Genomic DNA, 19,390 nt, shown 5'->3' with positions numbered 1-19,390 from the left:
GCGTGTGATTCTGTTAAAAAAAAAAAAACAACAACTCATTTGCAGTTCAAGGTGAAAGTGCTACTTCCACCTTTCTGCTGGACTTCGTGCCCTTTCAAGGAAGGACAAACTATTTCACAGGAAGAAGTACAGCATTTTTCTTCCTTTTGTCGCCATTCTGCCATGCTGTGAAACATGTCACCTTGGTCACAAGAGAATACATGAACCTTTAAAAAGACATCATCACACCATTATAACCCAAGATAGATCTTGCATTGATATTCCCTGCCACGGAATTAGCGCAGGTGTTTTTTCACTCATTCAAGAAAATAAAACCAAAACCACAACAATCTATGATTATAAAGACAGAGTATAAATAATGTAAATCAGAATATAATTTTTAAGCCCTGAAATCTCCACCCTCTGATGGGTCTTGACTCATTGGCCATCTCACTTCCACAGCAGCCCTGGTTCTGAATGAACAGTTGTATAATTTTTTTTAATCTCCTACAATGTAAAAATATAAATGCAAAAAACTCCCCATGCTTTCTCCATTATGCTATCTTACAGTCTGCACATGACATTGTTATAATATGTCTGACTGGTAATGGGGTTATCACAAGGGGACCTGAAAGCTTTGCCTTACTCTACAGCCCACCAGTGGGGAGGACTGAGAAACAGGCATCACAGTTTAGCTGATACATTTGTTCTTAAAATAGGGGGAAAAAAATATCCAACACCCTGCATAAGTGAATAAAGCTTCCACTTCTAAACGAGAAAACAAGGTGAAGTTGGGGAGCAGGGGAGGGATCCCAACACACATGCACAAGTCGCTCAGTTGGAAATCAGACAGCCATCAGTGAATGGCTCAAATGGCTCAATAACTAGACTAAACAATGAAAAGAAAGGGGTGGGGTACCCCCCCCGCCACCCCACACGCACACAAACACACAAGGAAAACAACTGTGAGGAGGAGGTTGACAGAGACCCGTCATCTAGCTTATAGATTGATTGTTAGGTTTGAACATGTAGAGTATGGCCCCAACACATGCTTCTGACAAATGAAATGTTGCCACCTACGCTGCAGCTGCCATGTTTGGAGACATCAGTAAATTTCAAATATTGTCTCTTTCTTAAAATTCCACTTAGCTTCTATCAGATGCACATCGCCTTAACTTTTAATTTTCAGTGTGAGTTTTATATATATATATATATATATATTTATATATATATATATATTTTATATAATATATCAAAGTTTAGAGTATAGACTAAAAAATTATTCAACAGCTTTCAGAATTTGAGGCATTCCTTCCTAAATATCAGGGTAAAATTCAGAGCCGTGGTCCATGCTCTGCAGCATCGGCTTCTGATCAAGGGAGGACATCCTGCTCAGCATTTCTGCTGACAGTGCATAACTATTGCCTGATTTCTCCTCAAACCAACTATCTAGTGCTCGCTTGGCATCGAAGTTGGCAATGGGTGGCCCATTAACGGCAATCGTCAAAAGATCACTGAGCTGTTCCAGAGTGAGCCGAGAGCGGTTGTTTTTGCGCACTCTCTGCAGGGCATTGCGCCCCTTCTCGCAGCAGGCTGTTGAGGTGGGAAGGACTTTGAGGATCTGAACTATTTTATTTAAGAGTGGAAATCTCTGTTTGTATTTACAAATGTGACTGATTAAGTCTTTAAAACCATTTTTGGTATAATAATCCACCTTGAGTTCTCTCCATTCCATCAGCAAACTCCCTCTGGTGTCCATCCCCTCTCTGCAAACTTCTCTTGAAAATGATGGAACAGCTTCCAGGTGCTCAAATATTTGTACCATATCCTCCTTTCCATAGTTCATGAGCTCCTCTGTGTTTCTGGGCCAAGTTGCAAGATCAAACACCTGACACGCTTTCACAAATGTTCGGCTACGGGAATCGAACCTTTGGGCCAGGATTACCTGGGTCTTTTGGCAGATCTTTTCTCTGATTGACTGGAATTTGGCTTCAGCCACTCGCAGGTTTTTCACAGCAACGCCGTTAAAGCTTTCACGGAAGTTCTCTTCAAATTCCTGCAAGTACTCTCCAGGTGAGTCTGCCAGCCTACTGATCTCCTGTATAGCCTCCTCTATTTTGTCATCCACTTGTGACACAAGGAGGTATTCACCTTGGAAGATGTAGGCGAGGCGCGAAAGCACAGCAATCACATCCAGCAAGAAGTAGATCAGTTTAATTGACTGGTAGTCCATAAGGAACTGCAAGAGAGCCAAGGCAATGGCAGAAGCATCCGCCCGTTGTGTCTGACCACTGACATCTTTGAGATGGGCCACGACTTCAAGGTAATCCTTGATCAGCGCATTGAGGACATTCTGCTCCCCTATGATCCACTTCACTGCTCGGATGTCTCCCAAGAACTCTGTCTCTTCACAAAGAGTGGCAGCAGTGACTCTCAGCTCACACATCAGTCTGGGAGAGTAACGATAAAAGCTGAGCAATTGCTTCAAATTGTTTTCTAGCTCCTCCAGACATGGAAGTTCTTTCCCACTGATGGCATCCAAAATTTCCAAGTGGGGCCTGTGTACCATAAAGGGCAAACAAAGCAACCAAGGCAGAGTCTTTCTGATGGTCATGAACAAGTTGGCTCTCAGGCTGGCAGTAACGTTAGCACCATCTACTCCCAAACCGATAGTTGGTTTCTCATCCTGCAATCTTATTCCCAAACTGGAAAAAGCCCTGTCTAATGCTTGGAGGTAACTATCTGTTGTACAAAAGCCCAGCTCTTGAAGAGACAGGAATTCAGTTGCTGGAGGTCCATCGCTGCTCGTGTACTGAACGTAAACTGCTACTGTGTCAGCAAGCAAGTCGTCACTCTGCCCATCCAGAATGATGCTGAGAAAGGGAGACTGCCTGATACGTTCTACCAGATCCTCTCGTAGAGCCCGGGCGATATGATGGATTAAGATTTGGCAGTCTCCCTCGTTCATGTACTGATCCACCACTTTGAGTTCACACTTTCTCAGTAATTCCGCAAGAGGCCTAAAGTCAAAGTAGGGCCTGCCTTCCAGAGCCAAGTGATAGGCTGTGTTGAAGAGCAGGGTCATATTTCGGCACATCTCTTCCGTCTTCTCTGGATGCATCCTGAGCTTGTAGAGCTGCAGGCACTTCTTGTGAAGGTTGCTCTGGCTGTGAAGCTTTATAGTGTGTATCTTGAACTGCTTAGAGCCAATGATGAAGGCTGAAGTCCGAGAGGATTGCACCGTGTACTGCCTGCAGACGTGGCACCACATTTCATTCAACGTAGGGGAGTACCGCAGAAACCAAAACTTTTTAAGCCACTCTTGCTTGAAGCGTCGAATCCTCCTACCAGTTGCAGAAGACATCTTTGAAGGCTCATCTGTTGCAGCTATCATGTCATTGGACACTGATTCATCAGCAGAGTCCACCTCCTGGTCATCATCCTCCATGATTGTGGGAACAGAGATGATGCTTTCAGAAGCTTAAAAGAAAAAGAAAAGATATTTACAAAGTTCAGAGGTGCAGCAAACATTCAAAAGATAACACAGAATATTGTCTGAACAACTGGCCCAAATTCTACCCTTCATTGGTTGCACACCGGTAGTAGAATTTGGTCCTCTGAATACAATTTTTGAAAGAAAAATCAACATAGTTCTCGTATAAATCTTACACATCAGGCCACCTTGGACAAAAAGAAATGGTATGACATTTTGGCCACTAGCGCAATGTATAAAGTAAACCACATACTGCTTTGGGAGAGAAAGTCACTAAGTTCCTGGAGGAAATGAAACATCTTCAGAAAGGGACACACGCTTGCATTAAGGCCATAGAGTGAACAATGAATGCTTCCAAAGGAGGCAAAGAATTCATTATGCTTTATACACATGCAGTGAGCTAGTATATTTCAGACTCAGCATTTCAAGTCATTCAGACTTTCAAGCAGAGCTTCCTGGTGCTTCTGCTGGAAAAAAAAGAATGCGTCAAGAATACAGCAAACAAACCAGCTGCAATGGAATTCCGTTTTTTTATTGACAGCATATTGATTACAATAGAAACAAATAGAGCATGTCATCATTACAGAATCTTCCCCAAACCATGTCTTCCTATTCTACACACAGCAACTGCTTCTTCCCCCTACAAAACCTATTCAGCTGGCTTCCATAAAACAAGGCTTTCCTCATAATATTCAGAGTAAAACATTTTAGACATACACAGCAGATAGTAACTCCATTACTCTCCTTAAGCAGGGTTTGAAGAACATTCTAATTCTGCATGACTTACCTGTGGGGTCAGACAACTCTTGGAGCTCGGGTACCTGAGATGGTACAAGAGGCGGCTCAGGTAACTTGCTAGATCTCAACATGTCTAGCTCAGCCTGCAGCTCACGGATCTTCTTCTTCAATCGTATGCAATTGGGACAGAAGGAAGTTGTGGGGATTTCATGTGAGTTGCCTTGAGTCGATGCTAGCGATAGCTCAGTTGGGCTTTCTGCCTTGAGTGACAGAGGCTCTTCATCTTCATCTTCAAGGAGGCCCATCTCTTTGGCCGCACTGTAAGAGGAACCATGGGGGACCTTCCATTCACCTTCATTTTGGTTTCTGCTAAAGTTTGGGGAGCTATGTCGAACGGCAGCTCCACACCTTTCAAAGATGTCTTCGGCCTGGTATTTGGATGCCTTTCTAATGGAAAGGGGTGTGCTTGTTGTTAGCTGGTGCTCTTGCCGCTTTGCTGACTCTAGGGAAGCCTCCAGGACATCTTTGAAGATGAGATCTATCTTCTTTTTCTTCATCTGGGTGTGGGATTCCCCCTCATCACAGCTGCGCTTGTAGGGGCTCTTCCCTTGCTTTAACGTGGTGAGCTGGAGGGGGCCTCTCATATCCTCTTGATTTTCCACATTTTTTTCTGACTTTTCCCTCTGTAATTTTTTATCTCCTAGAAAGGAAAGTGAGGGGTGGGGATCATCAAAGAGAACTATGAAATATTCCTCAATCCAAAACTAAAAAGAAAAGTAAAAAGCAGGCCAAATCCCTGCATATTTGTTGATTGCATTACAAATAAGGGAACTAAAAGAATTCAGTGGAAATCAGGACTCAGAAGAAGAGGAGCTCTACTAACGGGCAAGCCTTCAAAATGGAGAGACAGTATCTAGGCAGGTTTCAAAGTAACAGACGTGTTAGTCTGTATTCGCAAAAAGAAAAGGAGTACTTGTGGCACCTTAGAGACTAACCAATTTATTTGAGCATAAGCTTTCGTGAGCTACAGCTCACTTCATCGGATGCATACTGTGGAAAAAGACATTAGGACCCATACATTTTTAAGAGAAGAAAAACTATAGGCATGTTGCCGAACATAACAGGTATAACCAACCTGTGCTGGAATGAGACTACAGAATTAATCACTGATCACAGTGGAATCCAGGGCTCTGGCCCAAATACCTATTGCCTTTCTGGAAGTACAGTGACTACTTTGACTTGGTAAAAGGTATCAGGTGAACAACACATGAAGCTTGAGATTCAGAGTTTTCCATCAGAACCCCAGAGTCTGCCCATTTCACAACAGAAAGCTTGGAAGGCCTTTTCATTCTGTTTCAGTTTGAGGCTCTTTCAGAGACGAGAGCGCAAAGAGATCAAAGACTTGCAGTCTTAATCCCTGTGGTACATGTTGCCAACTCAGCTAAAACTGGTGAATGCCCTCCAAAGTTGGGACAGCTATCTTGTCCCAATGGATTCAAACAATGTGGCCGCTATTCAAAATTAAAAAATAAAAGCAACATTATACAAATAATTAATTGCTTAAAACAAAGGGAATAGCCAGATTTCCTTACCTGGATATTCAAAGGATGATAGGTTTGGTTCAATTTCCATCTTTCTTCTATCTTGTAAATAACTTCAAGCACTGGTGACTTCCCAAACAAGAGGTTGCTTTATGCTGATTTTTTGTTTTTAAACCATATTCATGCTTTCATAAGTTACAGTGTAGGAGTTACTAGGGTCTTTCTGAGGAAAGCAATGCTAAGAATGCAGAAACGATGCAAGACTCAAAACACTCAGGGTATTCCACTATATGGAGGGCTGGACTGGACAACCAATTTCATGCCAGGTTGTTAGGTTAGGGTTGTATCCCCACCTGCCGTCTTGTATGAACCAAAACAACAGCCTATGTTTCAATGCATTTCACCAGGGCGTTTCTAAGGGCTTGAATATTTTACCTTATTTTTTCCCCTTTAGTGGAGGATTGCAGCCAGAAATAAAGGAAGTGACTTAAGACTGATCCTACTTCTTTTATAATTAAATAAATGGTTCAGCCCCCTATAAAGATATTAAACCACAAGAAAAACCCTTATATAATAGGTCTTAAGGCAGAAACTCTGATGATAAAAACAAAATGAAAAATAATAGCAGCTTTGTTACTTATTGGGACTTTACAAAGTCTGTCTTTTTACTTGGCAGGCTGTAGAGGACTGTGCATGCTTTGGGTATGCTTCTAAATATAATATTATTTAAAAGATTTCTATTTTCTACTGATCAGCAAGGTGAAGCACCTTCCAGAGCCGCCCTCAGAGCAGATGCTGTAAAATCTGGGAATTCTAAAGAAAGTCTGCAAGTGATGCTCAGGGTTTGTCTACACTTACCGGGGGATTGATGAGCAGCGATTGATGTATCAGCGGTCAATTTAGCGGGTCTAGTGAAGAGCCGCTAGATTGACCACAGATCGCTCTCCCGTCGACCCCTGTACTCTACTGGATCGAAAAGAATAGGGGGAATCGACGGGAGAGCATCTCCCATTGACATTGCGTAGTGTAGACCCTGCGGTAAGTAGATCTAAGCTATGCGGTTTTGAGCTATTCACGTAACTCAAATTGCGTAGCTTAGATCGAATTTCCCCTGTAGTGTAGACAAGGCCTCAGTATTTGCAATGTCTCCATTTCTGTTCTGCAATACCGAGCCCATTGCAGAGAGCGACTGGCTGCCAGAGATACCTGCAGGTTTCTCGGTAGGCCTTTTCAACCATCTCAATTTCTTCTAAAACAAGATCATGCAGCAGGATGGTGAGACGCAGACCCAGTTCTCCACTACACACATAGTTTCACTCTGGTCCAATGTGCACTGTGACTTAATCTCTGAATTCATACAAATCCAAGGTCTAAATGCAAGTGTGGTGTTTGTGTGGCAGGGCTATTGATTTCCAGAACCTGTGTTATGGGCATTCAGGCTCAGACAAGCATTGGGGCATACCACTTAACTGCCAGCTGACATGTGGGAAACCCAGGACATAGTCTTTCCCTTTAGTATCTTCTGAAAGTTTCAAAATGTTTGAGCAACTGGCGACATGTGTGGGATAAAGCAACTCCCCATAAGCTTGTATACAGTACAATTATTAATATAATTGTTCATGGAATAAGTGCATATTCACCAAATATTATCATTGATATACCATATTTCCCATGCGTAAAAACCAGGGTGACAGACTAAACAGATCTTCCAGGAGGTTCTGCCCTACCCATGTTTTAACAGAAGACACCTTTTACCAAGTCAAGGCAGCAGCTGTGCAATAATACACATAGGCTTTTTAATTATAAAATTGTATTTAGTTTGGCTGCCTCTCAGAGGCCCTGCCATTCTGTGGCTGGGCTTGCAAATAAATTCCCTTGGTCCCCTTTGTGTCATTGCATTGTACAGACAATCAGGTGCATGAGAGGTTTTGTGATTTGTTTTGTTTTTGTCTTCCTCTAAATCTCTGAATGCTCTGGCAACTGAATGCAGGACCAGTTCATTTGTTCCAGTGTGGCTATTCCTGCAATAAGACAACAATACTAATCCAACGAAAAAATAATCTGATTCCACTGCCAATTACAAAGTCTGCCATATGCATTACAAGACATGTAAAGCTGTATGTCTGATGAGCCTCTAGCCAATGCAGTGATATTCCCAAATTGACTCACTGAAGAAAGAGAGAAATTATGTCAGGAAAGCAGACATATACAAAACACACCAAGGAAACATCCCTTTCACATGCACACAGAGCCATCCAAATACTAGATGATCACAATGGTCCCTTCTGATCTTGGAATCTATGGTCTTCAGAGAGCCACCAGCTCAGCAGCCTTCAGAAAAGAGAGCCTTGTAGAGGGAAAGCTCTGAGATCCCAGTGCTTTGTTTCAGTTTCTTACAGTACATGAAGTGAAAATGCCCTTCTGTGATCCTTCACTCCAAAACGTGTGGGTTTTTTTAAACTCGTATCTATCCCAGGGAACCAGGCAGGAGGGACTCTGCACTCAGTGGACTTTGGTTATAGAAGTTCAGAACTCCGTATAGAGGTTGAGTATTATTTATTTATATTATGCCTTCGATCGAAAGCACTTGGTGCACAAAGCTTGATCACAGACAGGGAAAAAAGGGATGATGTGAAGGAAGGAACTCACCTCTTGTGAGGTTTCTGTTGATTGTCTCCTGGGACATACTATGCAACCGCTTCATGTAATCCTCACTGTACCAGACTCTCAGCCTCTCCCCAGGCCGGATGTCCCGACAGGCTCGGAAGTAAATCCTCTCACTATGCTGAAAGGCCATCAGATTCTGCTCCCTCTCCTCTCGGGATATGACCACATACCTGAGGGAGAGGATAAAGTAGGCTTGAATCATAAACTTCAGTGGAGGTGTGCCCCCTCCCTTTCTTATCAAAGTCAACTGAGACACATCCACAGTCATGCCAGAACGATCTTCAAAGACAGCCACAGAACCAGCAAGATTAGATAACATTGAATTATGGACAATGATATGTCAGTGTATAGATACAAGAATATGAACAGGGATACCTAAGGACTATTAAACAGGTTCTTGAGTCTGTGGCAGCTGTTTCAGCCTGGGAAGAGAGGTTACTACTTCTATTACTGTAACAATTGTTACTACTTCTATTACTGTAACAATATACATGCCGTATGAAGGACTATCAGTGCTAGTGCTTGTGACGCACACACTCACCTTTGACATTTTTCTTGCCTAAAATGTGTTAAACAGAATTGGTGACTTCCTGGACTCTGGTCTTCCTGGACTCTGCGACCCCCTGTTCCACCCCAGGAGTCTTGGAAATGACAGAACCTTCTGGCCTCCCACCAATCCTGGCCTCCCACCAACAGCTGCTCAAACACCATTTGACCCTTCAAGATAAGCCATATTTCTTAGCTTCTCCCTTGCTGGTTAAGCAGTACCTGGGTACTCAAAAGGGGGAAGATCATGGTGGCTGATGATGAGTGCATGAGCCAAACATTTTGAATTGCAGTCTAGGAAACTGAGAGATCATCTACACTGGTGGCTTTTGCACGTGTGCAGTTTCATTGGTATCCAGTACAAAAGAATACAGTGTAGAGAAACTCAAAATGCTTGAAATCCAATAACACAGGCTAACGACCTGCTAATGACTTTTGATTGAAAGATCGAAGTTCAACAATGAGATTTTTTTTTCCTGTTCTCCAGAAGCCCAATTTCAGCGCAGTGGGAACATGGAAATTAATCTTGCTAGTCAACCCATCCTCTACATGCATCTCGATAATATACAGATTTAGAGTATAGAATAGTCAGAATAGTCTAGAATAGAATAGTCAGGCTAGCGCCTCCTTTTCTTCATCTTGGAGGAGGAAAGAAAGGCATCCTGTAAGCCATAAGCGTCCTATCCATTGCTGCTTAAGTACTTTTTGTAGGCATATAGGACTAGAAGCAGAACCCGAATACTGTGCATATAAAACTGGTTGATCCTATTTGAAAACTATATATTTATTATAATTTACAACATCTTCTCCCCTTCTTACTCCTCTTCTCTTCAGCTTTGAAGGCTCCATGTCACAATCACCCCAATGTCAGTATGGGAGAGCAGCCATTATGCCTCCTTCTACAATCTCCTTCCGTTGTGCCTTGTATGAATCATTGTTAATTCAAAGCACAACTTCTTTTTGGATAGAGAAATGTGTATATTTTTCCTTGAATTCACATTCTCTCTCTCTCTCACACACACACAAAATTACAGGGGGAAAAGTTCACAAACTTGATCAAGTTTTGTAAATACAAGAAACAGGTTTGCAAAGCCTCCGACAGCATGAGTTTCAATCAGCTCTGGTTTTAGTGTTAACCAACTGCCCGTTTGACTGTAATCAGCTATGTTTTATATACTATTGTGCTACATACAGTACCCACAATGGTCTATAGTCATCAGTAATTATGCAAACAACAGCCTTTATCACTCCCACCAGCAAAATAATACGAACAGCCTACGAGACTTTTTAATTAGCCTTTTATAAATATGTCAGAAAAAGTGAGCCCTCATTCACAGCAACGTAGCACTGGGAAGGAGGCTACTAGGGATTGTGCTTGTGCATCAGATGTCATGTCTGTGTTGACCTATTCAGGCATTCAAAAAACAATGCATAGAGCACCCAGGAGATATGCTGCTTCGCTATGATCTGTTCCGTGGTTAGTCCACCTGAGCAGCATAAGTGAGTGCAGGGAACGTTTGCCCCAGCACAAGCAAAAGTACGGAAATGTTCCAGTGACAGTTAAGGCCTGATTCTCCAGCTACTCTTCATCCCCAGCCTCCCAGTTGAGTGAGAACGTTGATGAGATGAGTCTGCTCCTCTACACAAGCACAATTACTTTTAGATATTTAACAACTTCCACAAAGGCATTCATACTTTACAGAATGTGCACGGTTCAACCCAGTAGCCAACAACACTGATATTTATAGGATAGTATCTTGTAGGGCAGGATAATGTTGTATGTGCCCAATAACTAGATTTCTCATAGAGATTTTGAGAATTCAGTAAGGTTCAGCTTTGTGTGAGAGTGAACTGGTAACATTTTCTATTAGGTCACACAAGAACAAGATAATGTTAAAGCCACGTTTTCCTGTTACATGGCTTACTATGCCTGCCAACCCCCCAAACTTCTCAAATTTTCTGCCTGATCCTTAGGTACAGTAAGGACCCACAATTCCCACCCACTTTTCTTTTGCCAGCCTGGCTTCCCCTCCCAGGTACAGTGCTGGCTGCACACTGTTTCTTCCCAGCCCAGCTTCCAATATAACCTACCTTGACTGCCATTTCCTGACCTTCCATCACACCGGGAACTAGTGGTGTGTATGTGTGAAATACAGAGAAATACAGCAAATGCTATTGTGGATCCAACCAGTGGTGGATCTAGTTCAGGCTGCCTGACAGTGGCCAGTACTGAATTCTTCAGAGGAAGGAGCAAGAAACCCCATAATGGACAGTTCTGGGATAATCTGCCCATAGGTAAATTTCTTCTTAGCCTTGGGCAATTAGTGGTTGGTTTAAACCCTAAAGCAGGAGGCTTTGTATCCCTTATATTTTTCCAATCTAATGTAAATGTGGATGTTCTCATCCATATAACTAAACTTTTAAAATCCTACCAAGCTTTTAGCCAATAATATCCTGTGGCAATTAGTTCCACAGATTCATTATGCATTTTGTAAAGAAGTATTTCCTTTCACAAGTTTAAAATTATATCGTCACTGAATGTCCCCTTGAGGTGGGAACCATGAGAGGAGGGGGGGAAAACACTGGAACTGGCAGCATGGTTAAATGGCAAGGGAGATTCCTGGAAAAATAATCAAAGAATCAATTTGTAAGTACCTAGCAAGTAATAGTCAACATGGATTTGTCAAAAATAAATCATATGAAACCAACCTAGTATCTTCTTTGACAGGGTAACAAGTCTTGTGGATGGGGGAAAAGCGGAAGATGTGATATATCCTGACTTTAGTAAGGCTTTTGATACGGTCTCATAGGATCTTCTCATAAGCAAACTATGGAAATGTAGCCTTGACGAATCTGCTACAAGGTGGGTGCACAATTATTTGGAAAACCATACTCAGCATTTATCAATGGTTCACAGTCAAGCTGGAATGGCATATCCAGTGGGGTCCTGCAGGGATCTGTCCTGGGCCTGGTTCTATTCAATATCTTCATCAATGATTTGGATAATGCCATAAAGAGTACTGTTATAAAGTCTGCAGATGATACTAAGCTGGGAGAGATTACAAGTGCTTTGGAGGATAGGATTAGAATTCAAAATGATCTACTGGGAGAAACAGTCTGAAATAAATAGGATGAAATTAAATAAGAACAAATGCAAAGTACTACACTTAGGATGGAATAATCAACTACATAAATACAAAATGTGAAATGACTGCCTAGGAAGGAGTACTTTAGAAAAGGATCTGGGGGTCATAGGTGATCACAAACTAAATGAGACTCAACAATGTAATACTGTTGCAAAAAAAAGCGAACATAATTCTGGGATGTATTAGCAGGAGTGTTGAAAGCAAGACACGAGAAGCAATTCTTCCACTCTATTCAGCACTGATAAGGCCTCAACTGGAGTTCTGGGCACCATACTTTGGGAAAGATGTGGAAAAATTGGAAAAAGTCCGGAGGAGAGCAACAAAAATGAATACAGGTCTAGAAAACATGACCTATGAGGAAAGATTGAAAAAATTGGGTTTGTCTGGAGAAGAGACATGGTAACAGTCAAGTATGTAAAAGGTTACTATAAAGAGGAAGGTGACAAATTTTTCTCCTTATCCCCTGAGGACAGGACAAGAAGCAATGGGCTTACATTGTAGAAAGGGAGATTTACGTTAGACATTAGGAAAAACTTCCTGTCAGGGTAGTTAAGCACTGTAACCAATTATGTAGGGAGGTTGTGGAATCTCCATCATTGGAGGTTTTTGAGAACAAGTTAGACGAACACCTGTCAGGGATGGTCTAGAATAGATAATATTTTGTTCTTCCTCAATGCAGGGGACTGAATTAAGATAACCTCTTGAGCTCTCTTCCATTCCTACATTCTGTGATCAGAGAATTCCTGGCTGGGAAGAAAGGCTAGGTGATTCTGCATTTTCCCAGAAGACCTTACTGAAGCCAATCTCCCAGCCTTCCCTGCTCCTGTGCAGACAGCTCTCTAGTGGCCCATACCTACTTTGGAAAATGGTTAGTTCCCAGCTGTTAACCACCTAGCAATTAACCAGTGTCTTTGGCCTGGTCTACACATACAAATTACACTGTTTTAATTCAACCTGTTTAGGAACTGGTGTAGTTAAGATCAGTACAACCCCATTGTGTAGGGATTTCTGAATTTGTTTAAGAGTGCCTTTGAACAGTATTGAATCATCTTAAAACTGAGGTAAGGCTACATCTACACTGCAGTGGCATAGCTACGGTGCTGCAGCTGTAGCATCATACTGTAGACATTTGCTACAGCAGCAGGAGGGGTTTTTCCATCACTGTAGCGAGGTGGTAGCTAGGTCGACAGAATTCTTCCACCAATCTAGTGGTGTCTACACTAAGGCTTATGTTAGCTCAACCACATTTCTCATGGGGGCAAATTTTTTCACATCCCCGGGTGATGTAGCTAGGTCAACCTACGTTTTAGGCGTAGACACTGCCTAAGGTGCTCAAACCAATTTAAGACTGTCTACATGACGGGGTTGAAGCAATTTAACGATATCTACACTCAAAAGTTAGGTTGACCCTGCTACAATGCTCAGGGGGTGTGAAAAATCCCCCCTCCTGTGTTACATAGTTGAGCCAACCTAACCACCGGTGTTATCTAGCTAGCATCTCTTAGGGAGATGGAGTAACTACAGTGATGGGAGAGCTCCTCCTGGCATGGGAGTGAGCATCTACACTGAAGTGCTAGGGCAATGCAGCTGTAGCACTGCAGCATTTCTCGTGAAGACATAGACACTGGTACAATTTCTGACAAGACCTTAAGGCTGTTTCCCAGCAATATTAGTGAGGTGAGGTTCCAAAAGGAGAGGGATACTGGTGACCATAGACATGTGACTCAGTCAAACCCATCCATCTGCAATTGCTTCGGGTTTTGAAGAGGTACCTGCAGATTACGGGGTAAAGTGAAAATAATGAATTTTAGCTCTCACAGGGGTCATAAAGTCTCCCAGCTGTCCTATGCCCTGGGACAGAGAAGCCAAAGTGTAAAGTCATAGTAAACTCCTCTTCAAATGCTGACAAGGACTCTGCCCAGTCTATTCCGACCCAGCAAAATGCCAGGTCTCAGATCGACAGCACTGTTCAGATATTGCACTGCCCAGAGACATGGGAGCCTGCCGCTCTTGCTGGTGTGTATTAACTGGAATTGATTCCTTAGCTGTTGGAGAGGCAAGCGGGCAGCAGCAGTGATCCTAGCTACACAGAAGCTGGCCCTGCAGTATGTGCTTTCCATTTAGTGGCTAAACGCTATTCTGTATTCCCTTTACACCGCTTCTTACAGCTGACTCTGGACTCCCAGAGGCCAAGAAGCTCTCAGGTCTCCCTGCTCAGGGGTGGTTTGTGTAGCTATTTCTCACACACTTCAGAAGTAAGGGGGATTTGGATGGAACAAGGGGACCCAGTGGAGATTCAAGTATTGGAGAGAGCCACAGGCCACTGGAGGGCAGGGTGTGTGTGTTGTGGGACAGTTGGGAAGCCCTGGAAAAGGTTTGTTGTGGGGGAACCTCAGTCATTCTGCCCCTCTCCCCTCAGCCTCCCTAATCCTGTTCTCTTTGTCTCCCCCCATTTACCTGCACTATCTCCTCCCTGGGGGCTCTGTGCTGGTCTGGTGCCAGGAGAAGCCGAGGGGAGGGAAGAGAGAAGCCCACCTGGCTGCCTGAAGGCAGGCGCCACAGCTGACCCAGGAGGAACAGCAGCAGCTTGCTGCCTCCATTTCAGTGGCCACAGGAGGTGCCTACCTGCAGCCCAGCCACAAGCGACAGGGCTGCCAAAGGCTCGTGTGTCACTCCAGGTTTGTGACATTTGGCAGCCCTGGGATGTCTGGGAATGTCAGACAGCAAATGGATGTGGCTTCTGAGATGGCTGCAAACACCAGATCTTTAACTTTAGCTCCCTGGCACAAATCCAGGCAGAGATGGAGTGGGAAGGACAAATGACCCAACAAGCATGTGTGTTAAAAGTGTTATATATTTATTGTAATTTATTTAACAAAATACTTTTAAAGAAATATTTTTCCAGCATATACAAGAAATGGAAATACTGGCGTAAGCACAGTAATATGCTTCAACACGGGCACTTTGTTTCTCAGGCTTCCACCACCAGTCAGTGTGATGTGCACAGGAGGAAGTGCCCTTTGCAAGACAGTACAAAGCAACCATTTCACTGAGGGTCTACAAGGGCAGACAATTCCCACCGGGAACTGGGCCCATTAGTAATACCCCACAGAGGAAATTCAGGGATATAACTTAATCTAGTCATTGGATTTTATAATATGTGGCCCTTTCTCGTCAGCAATCCCCTGAGCCCTGATGTTTCAGGGGTTTGCGCTTTAGGCTGTCCCATTAGCAGAACAGAAAACAGGGTCATCAGTGGTGGCTCCAGACATAAAGAGACTAAGCAAATGCCTAGGGCCCCAAGCAGCTCAACGGGGGCCCCCCATTTAGTATTACCCCCAAAATACTATTCATCTTATTTAATGTGGAGATTTTAACAAGCATATTAGTATGTGTTGTGTTGGTACATTTTTTGGTTTGCAGAAATAATGCAGTTAGTATTTTTAGGGAGTCAGTAAGAGGTAATGGAGTGCCCCTAAATTATTCTTGCTTAGGGCCCCCAAAGGACTAGAACCACCTCTGACGGTCATCGCTCTTTAAGTGCTTCTATAGATTAAGGGCTTTATTCTAAAACATTCTGAGTACCCATAACCACCATAAATGTCACTGGGAACTGTGGATGCCTACCAGCTGCAGAGCTGAGGCCTCCATTGTCTAGCTCTAAGAGTTCCCATGGCAGCTCCCCAAGGACAACATAACCAGTGGGGCTAATCTTGCAGTTATATCAACAAGACATTGGCATGGACCAAATATTATAATAAATATAAACTAAGAATGTTACTAATAATATTCAGCAGTAGCACCATATTTACTCATACAAGCTTTTTAAAACATTTGCCATTTCTCAGTTTCTCCTTAAGCCACATTAGAAAAGTTTCTCCAACCTCAGCCAAGACCAAATACATTCCCCCACCATAAAAACCAAAAAGAGTAGTTTTCTACAGAATACAAATATTGCAACTGAAGCAAAATGGCAGACTAATAGAAAGGAAAGCAAGCATTGCCCTGCTCTGGCCTTGATGCTCTGGGGAAATTCCTCTATGAGATCCAAAGTTGATTAATTCTTAGAAGAAAGGTGGTTTTCTCCTCACCAGACCTTGGCTTTCTTGAACTAGAGCGCTTTCTCAAGCAATTAAAATTTAACCTATTTGTATTAGGACAGTAAAATAAAAATACACACACCAGGAATGGCTCAACCACTGCAGTAACACTGAACTGAAGTATTTTAGACAATTCTCACAGTATATTTTAGAAGAGAAATGGCAAACAGCTGAAAGAAGAAAACACTCTTAACAGTTTCAGAACAGTAAAGTAGGTCTCACATATTGTGCTGTCCGAGTTCCCTGTCCACTAAGGCTTTGCCTACACAATCTTTAGCTGAATTTGCAATTGGCTTGTGACAAGGCTGGCTCTAAACCAGATTTGTGTTCACATACTCAACATGGTTAGTACTTAGTTAGTAACTGTGGCAGCTAACCTTGTGTCACCATTTCAAGAGATCTAGGAGAACATGTGCTGTCTCTGTGCAACCAGGTAGTAACACTTGTGTGTAGATGTGAACCCCCCAAGTCTGTTCGTGTCTCCAGTTTGGAAAATTCTCCTGTTACCCAGCTCTATGAACAGTAGGACATCCCAGAGAGCACAGGCTCACAAGCTGCTGGTGCTGCTCTGCGTGAATGTCCTCTTGGCACACAGGGATAACTGGCCAGATGTTTCTGGGGTCTGAGGTGGCATGACAGATGAGGATGTGGAAACCAGGGTAACACCCAATTGTGTTGTGAAAAAACTGCTGTGCGGATTCAACTCAACAAGGTGTGTTGTAGACGGGTCGGATGAGGGTGCTAAAACGCAGTTTCAAAACCAAGATTATACATGTAAAGGCAGAGGGAGCCTAGGACAACAACAAAGTTTAAAATGCTGAAACATCGTTCTCGCTTGTCTGGACAGAAACAAAGTGTTTGAGGTTTTAGCTTAGATATCTATCAGGAAATTTAGATTGTAAGCTCTTCAGGGCAGAGACTATGCCTCAAATTCTGCCCTAAGATACCCCATTGTAAATAATTCCACTGAAGTCAATAGAATTACACTGATGTAAAACTAGTGTACATGAGATCGGAATCAGGCACTATGTCTTTACTTGTTTCTGTAGAATATCTAGCACATTTTTTGGTGCACAAAAACAATAGAGGTTATAACACGTCAGAAAGGAACATGGTACAACCCTGTTTGGCCACAATCACACTACAAATACTAGCCATGTTTAACCCTGACTGTGACGTGCAGACAGAGCCTCAGATACACTCAAGGAAATAGATGGATTAAACCCTGCTGTGCAAGTGCGTGCAATACTGCAGGGTTCTGGGCAAGTGCAACACCACATCTTTGAGGGTTTTATGGAATCATGGGAGGACGGAGTGGTCATCTAGTCCATCCTCCCATGCTAAGGAAGGATTAATTATACCTAGGCCATCCCAGATAGGTGATCATCCAACCTTTTCTTAAAAGCCTCCAGTGCTGGGAATTCCACTATCTCCCTTAGAAGCCTGTTCAAGTGCTTAGCTATCCTTATTGTTAAGACATTTTTCCTAATATCTAAGCTAAATTTTCCTCTGCTGCAAACTAAACTGGATTACTTCTTATCCTACTCTCAGTGGACATTGAGAACCATCCTCCGTGTCAAACAATGCTTGGACAGTCTCTCCCAAGTTGCAGTGGGTGGGAGGTTCTCTCTGCATCTACTTTCTTCCCATCTCAGCATTTGCACTTTTATATCCCCATTCCCAAAGCTGCATATAATTATTACAGTAAGCCCTGATCTCCCATTATTGCAGAGCACAAGATAAACTAATGAGCAATTACAGCCTTTAAAGCTATAATGATGCATCACTTAGTTAAGAATCTGCATAGCACATATGCCAATTTGCAGGATAATAGTGGGAGGAAAGAGGCTGGGATATTTTGTGGTTTGGTTTTTAAAGGAAGTTTGCAAATATGTTGCCCTAATAATGTTTCACAGGCATCCTCCAAGATCAAAGAAATCAGTCTAATTGCATCTCTCAGCCTCTAGAGGACTTAAGCACAGGGGGCCCTGATGGCTCGAAATAGCTACAAGACAAAAGAATTGAGGTTTAACTTCCCTACAATCCAGGTTCTAAAAGGCTTGAGACACCTGTTTGTCAGTCCATCGGGCCAGGCCTACTACTCAGCTGCCATAACTCTGCTTTACAGGTAAGGGGGGGGCCTGCTGCTCCTCACCATGTAATACTGATCCTTGGGTGGAGGCCCTGTGAATTCGCAACAGCTCAGGATGGACCTCCCTTCTTTTATTTAACATGAAGCAGATTAAAAATGGTGTTTTCTCTTTTGTGACCTGGTAGTCCGTGCAGGAGCAGGCTGCTTTGGGGGGCTTTGGTTGGACTCTGCATGGGGCTCAGATGGGTTCCTTGAGCAGGGTGCCTGCAGGACAGTCCTTGGGGTGGCATTAGGGTCCTGCACCCTATGAAAAGCCTGGACCCCATCACGGATTTCTGTCAGGGTCTGGCACATCTGGCTGACTTGCCCAGTCAGGTCAGTCATCCTCTGACCAATCACATGCATGCTGTCCGCCATGTCTCTGTGGATAGCCACCAGCTCCTGGCAGAACTGCCTGAACAGGTCTGTCTGCTGGGTGTGGGAATGGAGTAGTTGCCGATCGAAGCTAGAAAGGGGCGGACTCCTGGTGCGTGGGTGAGGGGGTTGGTAGGATGACTGGGCATGTGGGGACAAGTGCTGCACTTCCTGCCTTTGGTTGGTAGCTTCAGATTGATCAGATGAAGAAGACGTGCGGAGGAGAGAAGGCCCAGAGAGCTGGCTGGCTTCTTCACCATCCCTCTGCAGTGATGAGAAGTGGTGCTCCTGTGAGGGGCCTGGCATTTCCTCATCTTCATCAGCTTTAAACAGAACAAGAAGTGCAAATTATTATGGCAAAACTTTCTCTCCCATGACTTGTTTCAAGAGATCTTAGAGCAGCTGGAAAGCTCTCTCTTCACTATCCTAGCATTAGAGACAAGCCTCCAGATACAGTTTTTGGTGCATAACTTAAATGTGCTTGCCCATGTAAAGCAAATATTAGCACCTGAGCAACAAATGTGAAGGAACCCAATCAGTTGAGGAGGGATCCAACCTGAGAGGTTATCCAGTATAACCACATGGGTCAGGATTTGTTACCAGAAACTAAAATAATTTTAAACAATAGTGATGACCTACCTTCTCCAAAAGCACAGCTAAATAAGAAAAATTGC

General features: G+C 43.3%; 1 protein-coding gene across 4 annotated transcripts in view; it reads right to left on the bottom strand.

Annotated features, from left to right (window-relative positions):
* Positions 1-1,247: 1,247 nt before the first annotated feature.
* The window catches only part of PRDM11 (PR/SET domain 11), a 55,494-nt gene continuing 37,351 nt past the window's right edge, over positions 1,248-19,390 (bottom strand). For 2 of the 4 annotated variants that reach the window (XM_084631108.1, XM_084631109.1), the window contains 3 exons: positions 8,401-8,588; positions 4,260-4,910; positions 1,248-3,459 (listed from right to left, as the gene is read on the bottom strand). In XM_084631108.1, the coding sequence (XP_084487234.1) occupies positions 1,295-3,459; positions 4,260-4,910; positions 8,401-8,588 (3,004 nt within the window). In that variant the 3' untranslated portion in view covers positions 1,248-1,294. Of the gene's footprint in view, positions 3,460-4,259; positions 4,911-8,400; positions 8,589-14,946; positions 19,040-19,390 lie in introns of those variants that run through there. The other 2 variants (XM_084631110.1, XM_084631111.1) reach the window with 2 other exon arrangements.

Source organism: Lepidochelys olivacea, assembly GCF_965140295.1.
Source record: "Lepidochelys olivacea isolate rLepOli2 genome assembly, chromosome: 6".
Classification (NCBI taxonomy): domain Eukaryota; kingdom Metazoa; phylum Chordata; order Testudines; family Cheloniidae; genus Lepidochelys; species Lepidochelys olivacea.
Note: the sequence above shows the minus strand (reverse complement) of the source record. Positions and strands in the feature narration are given on the sequence as shown.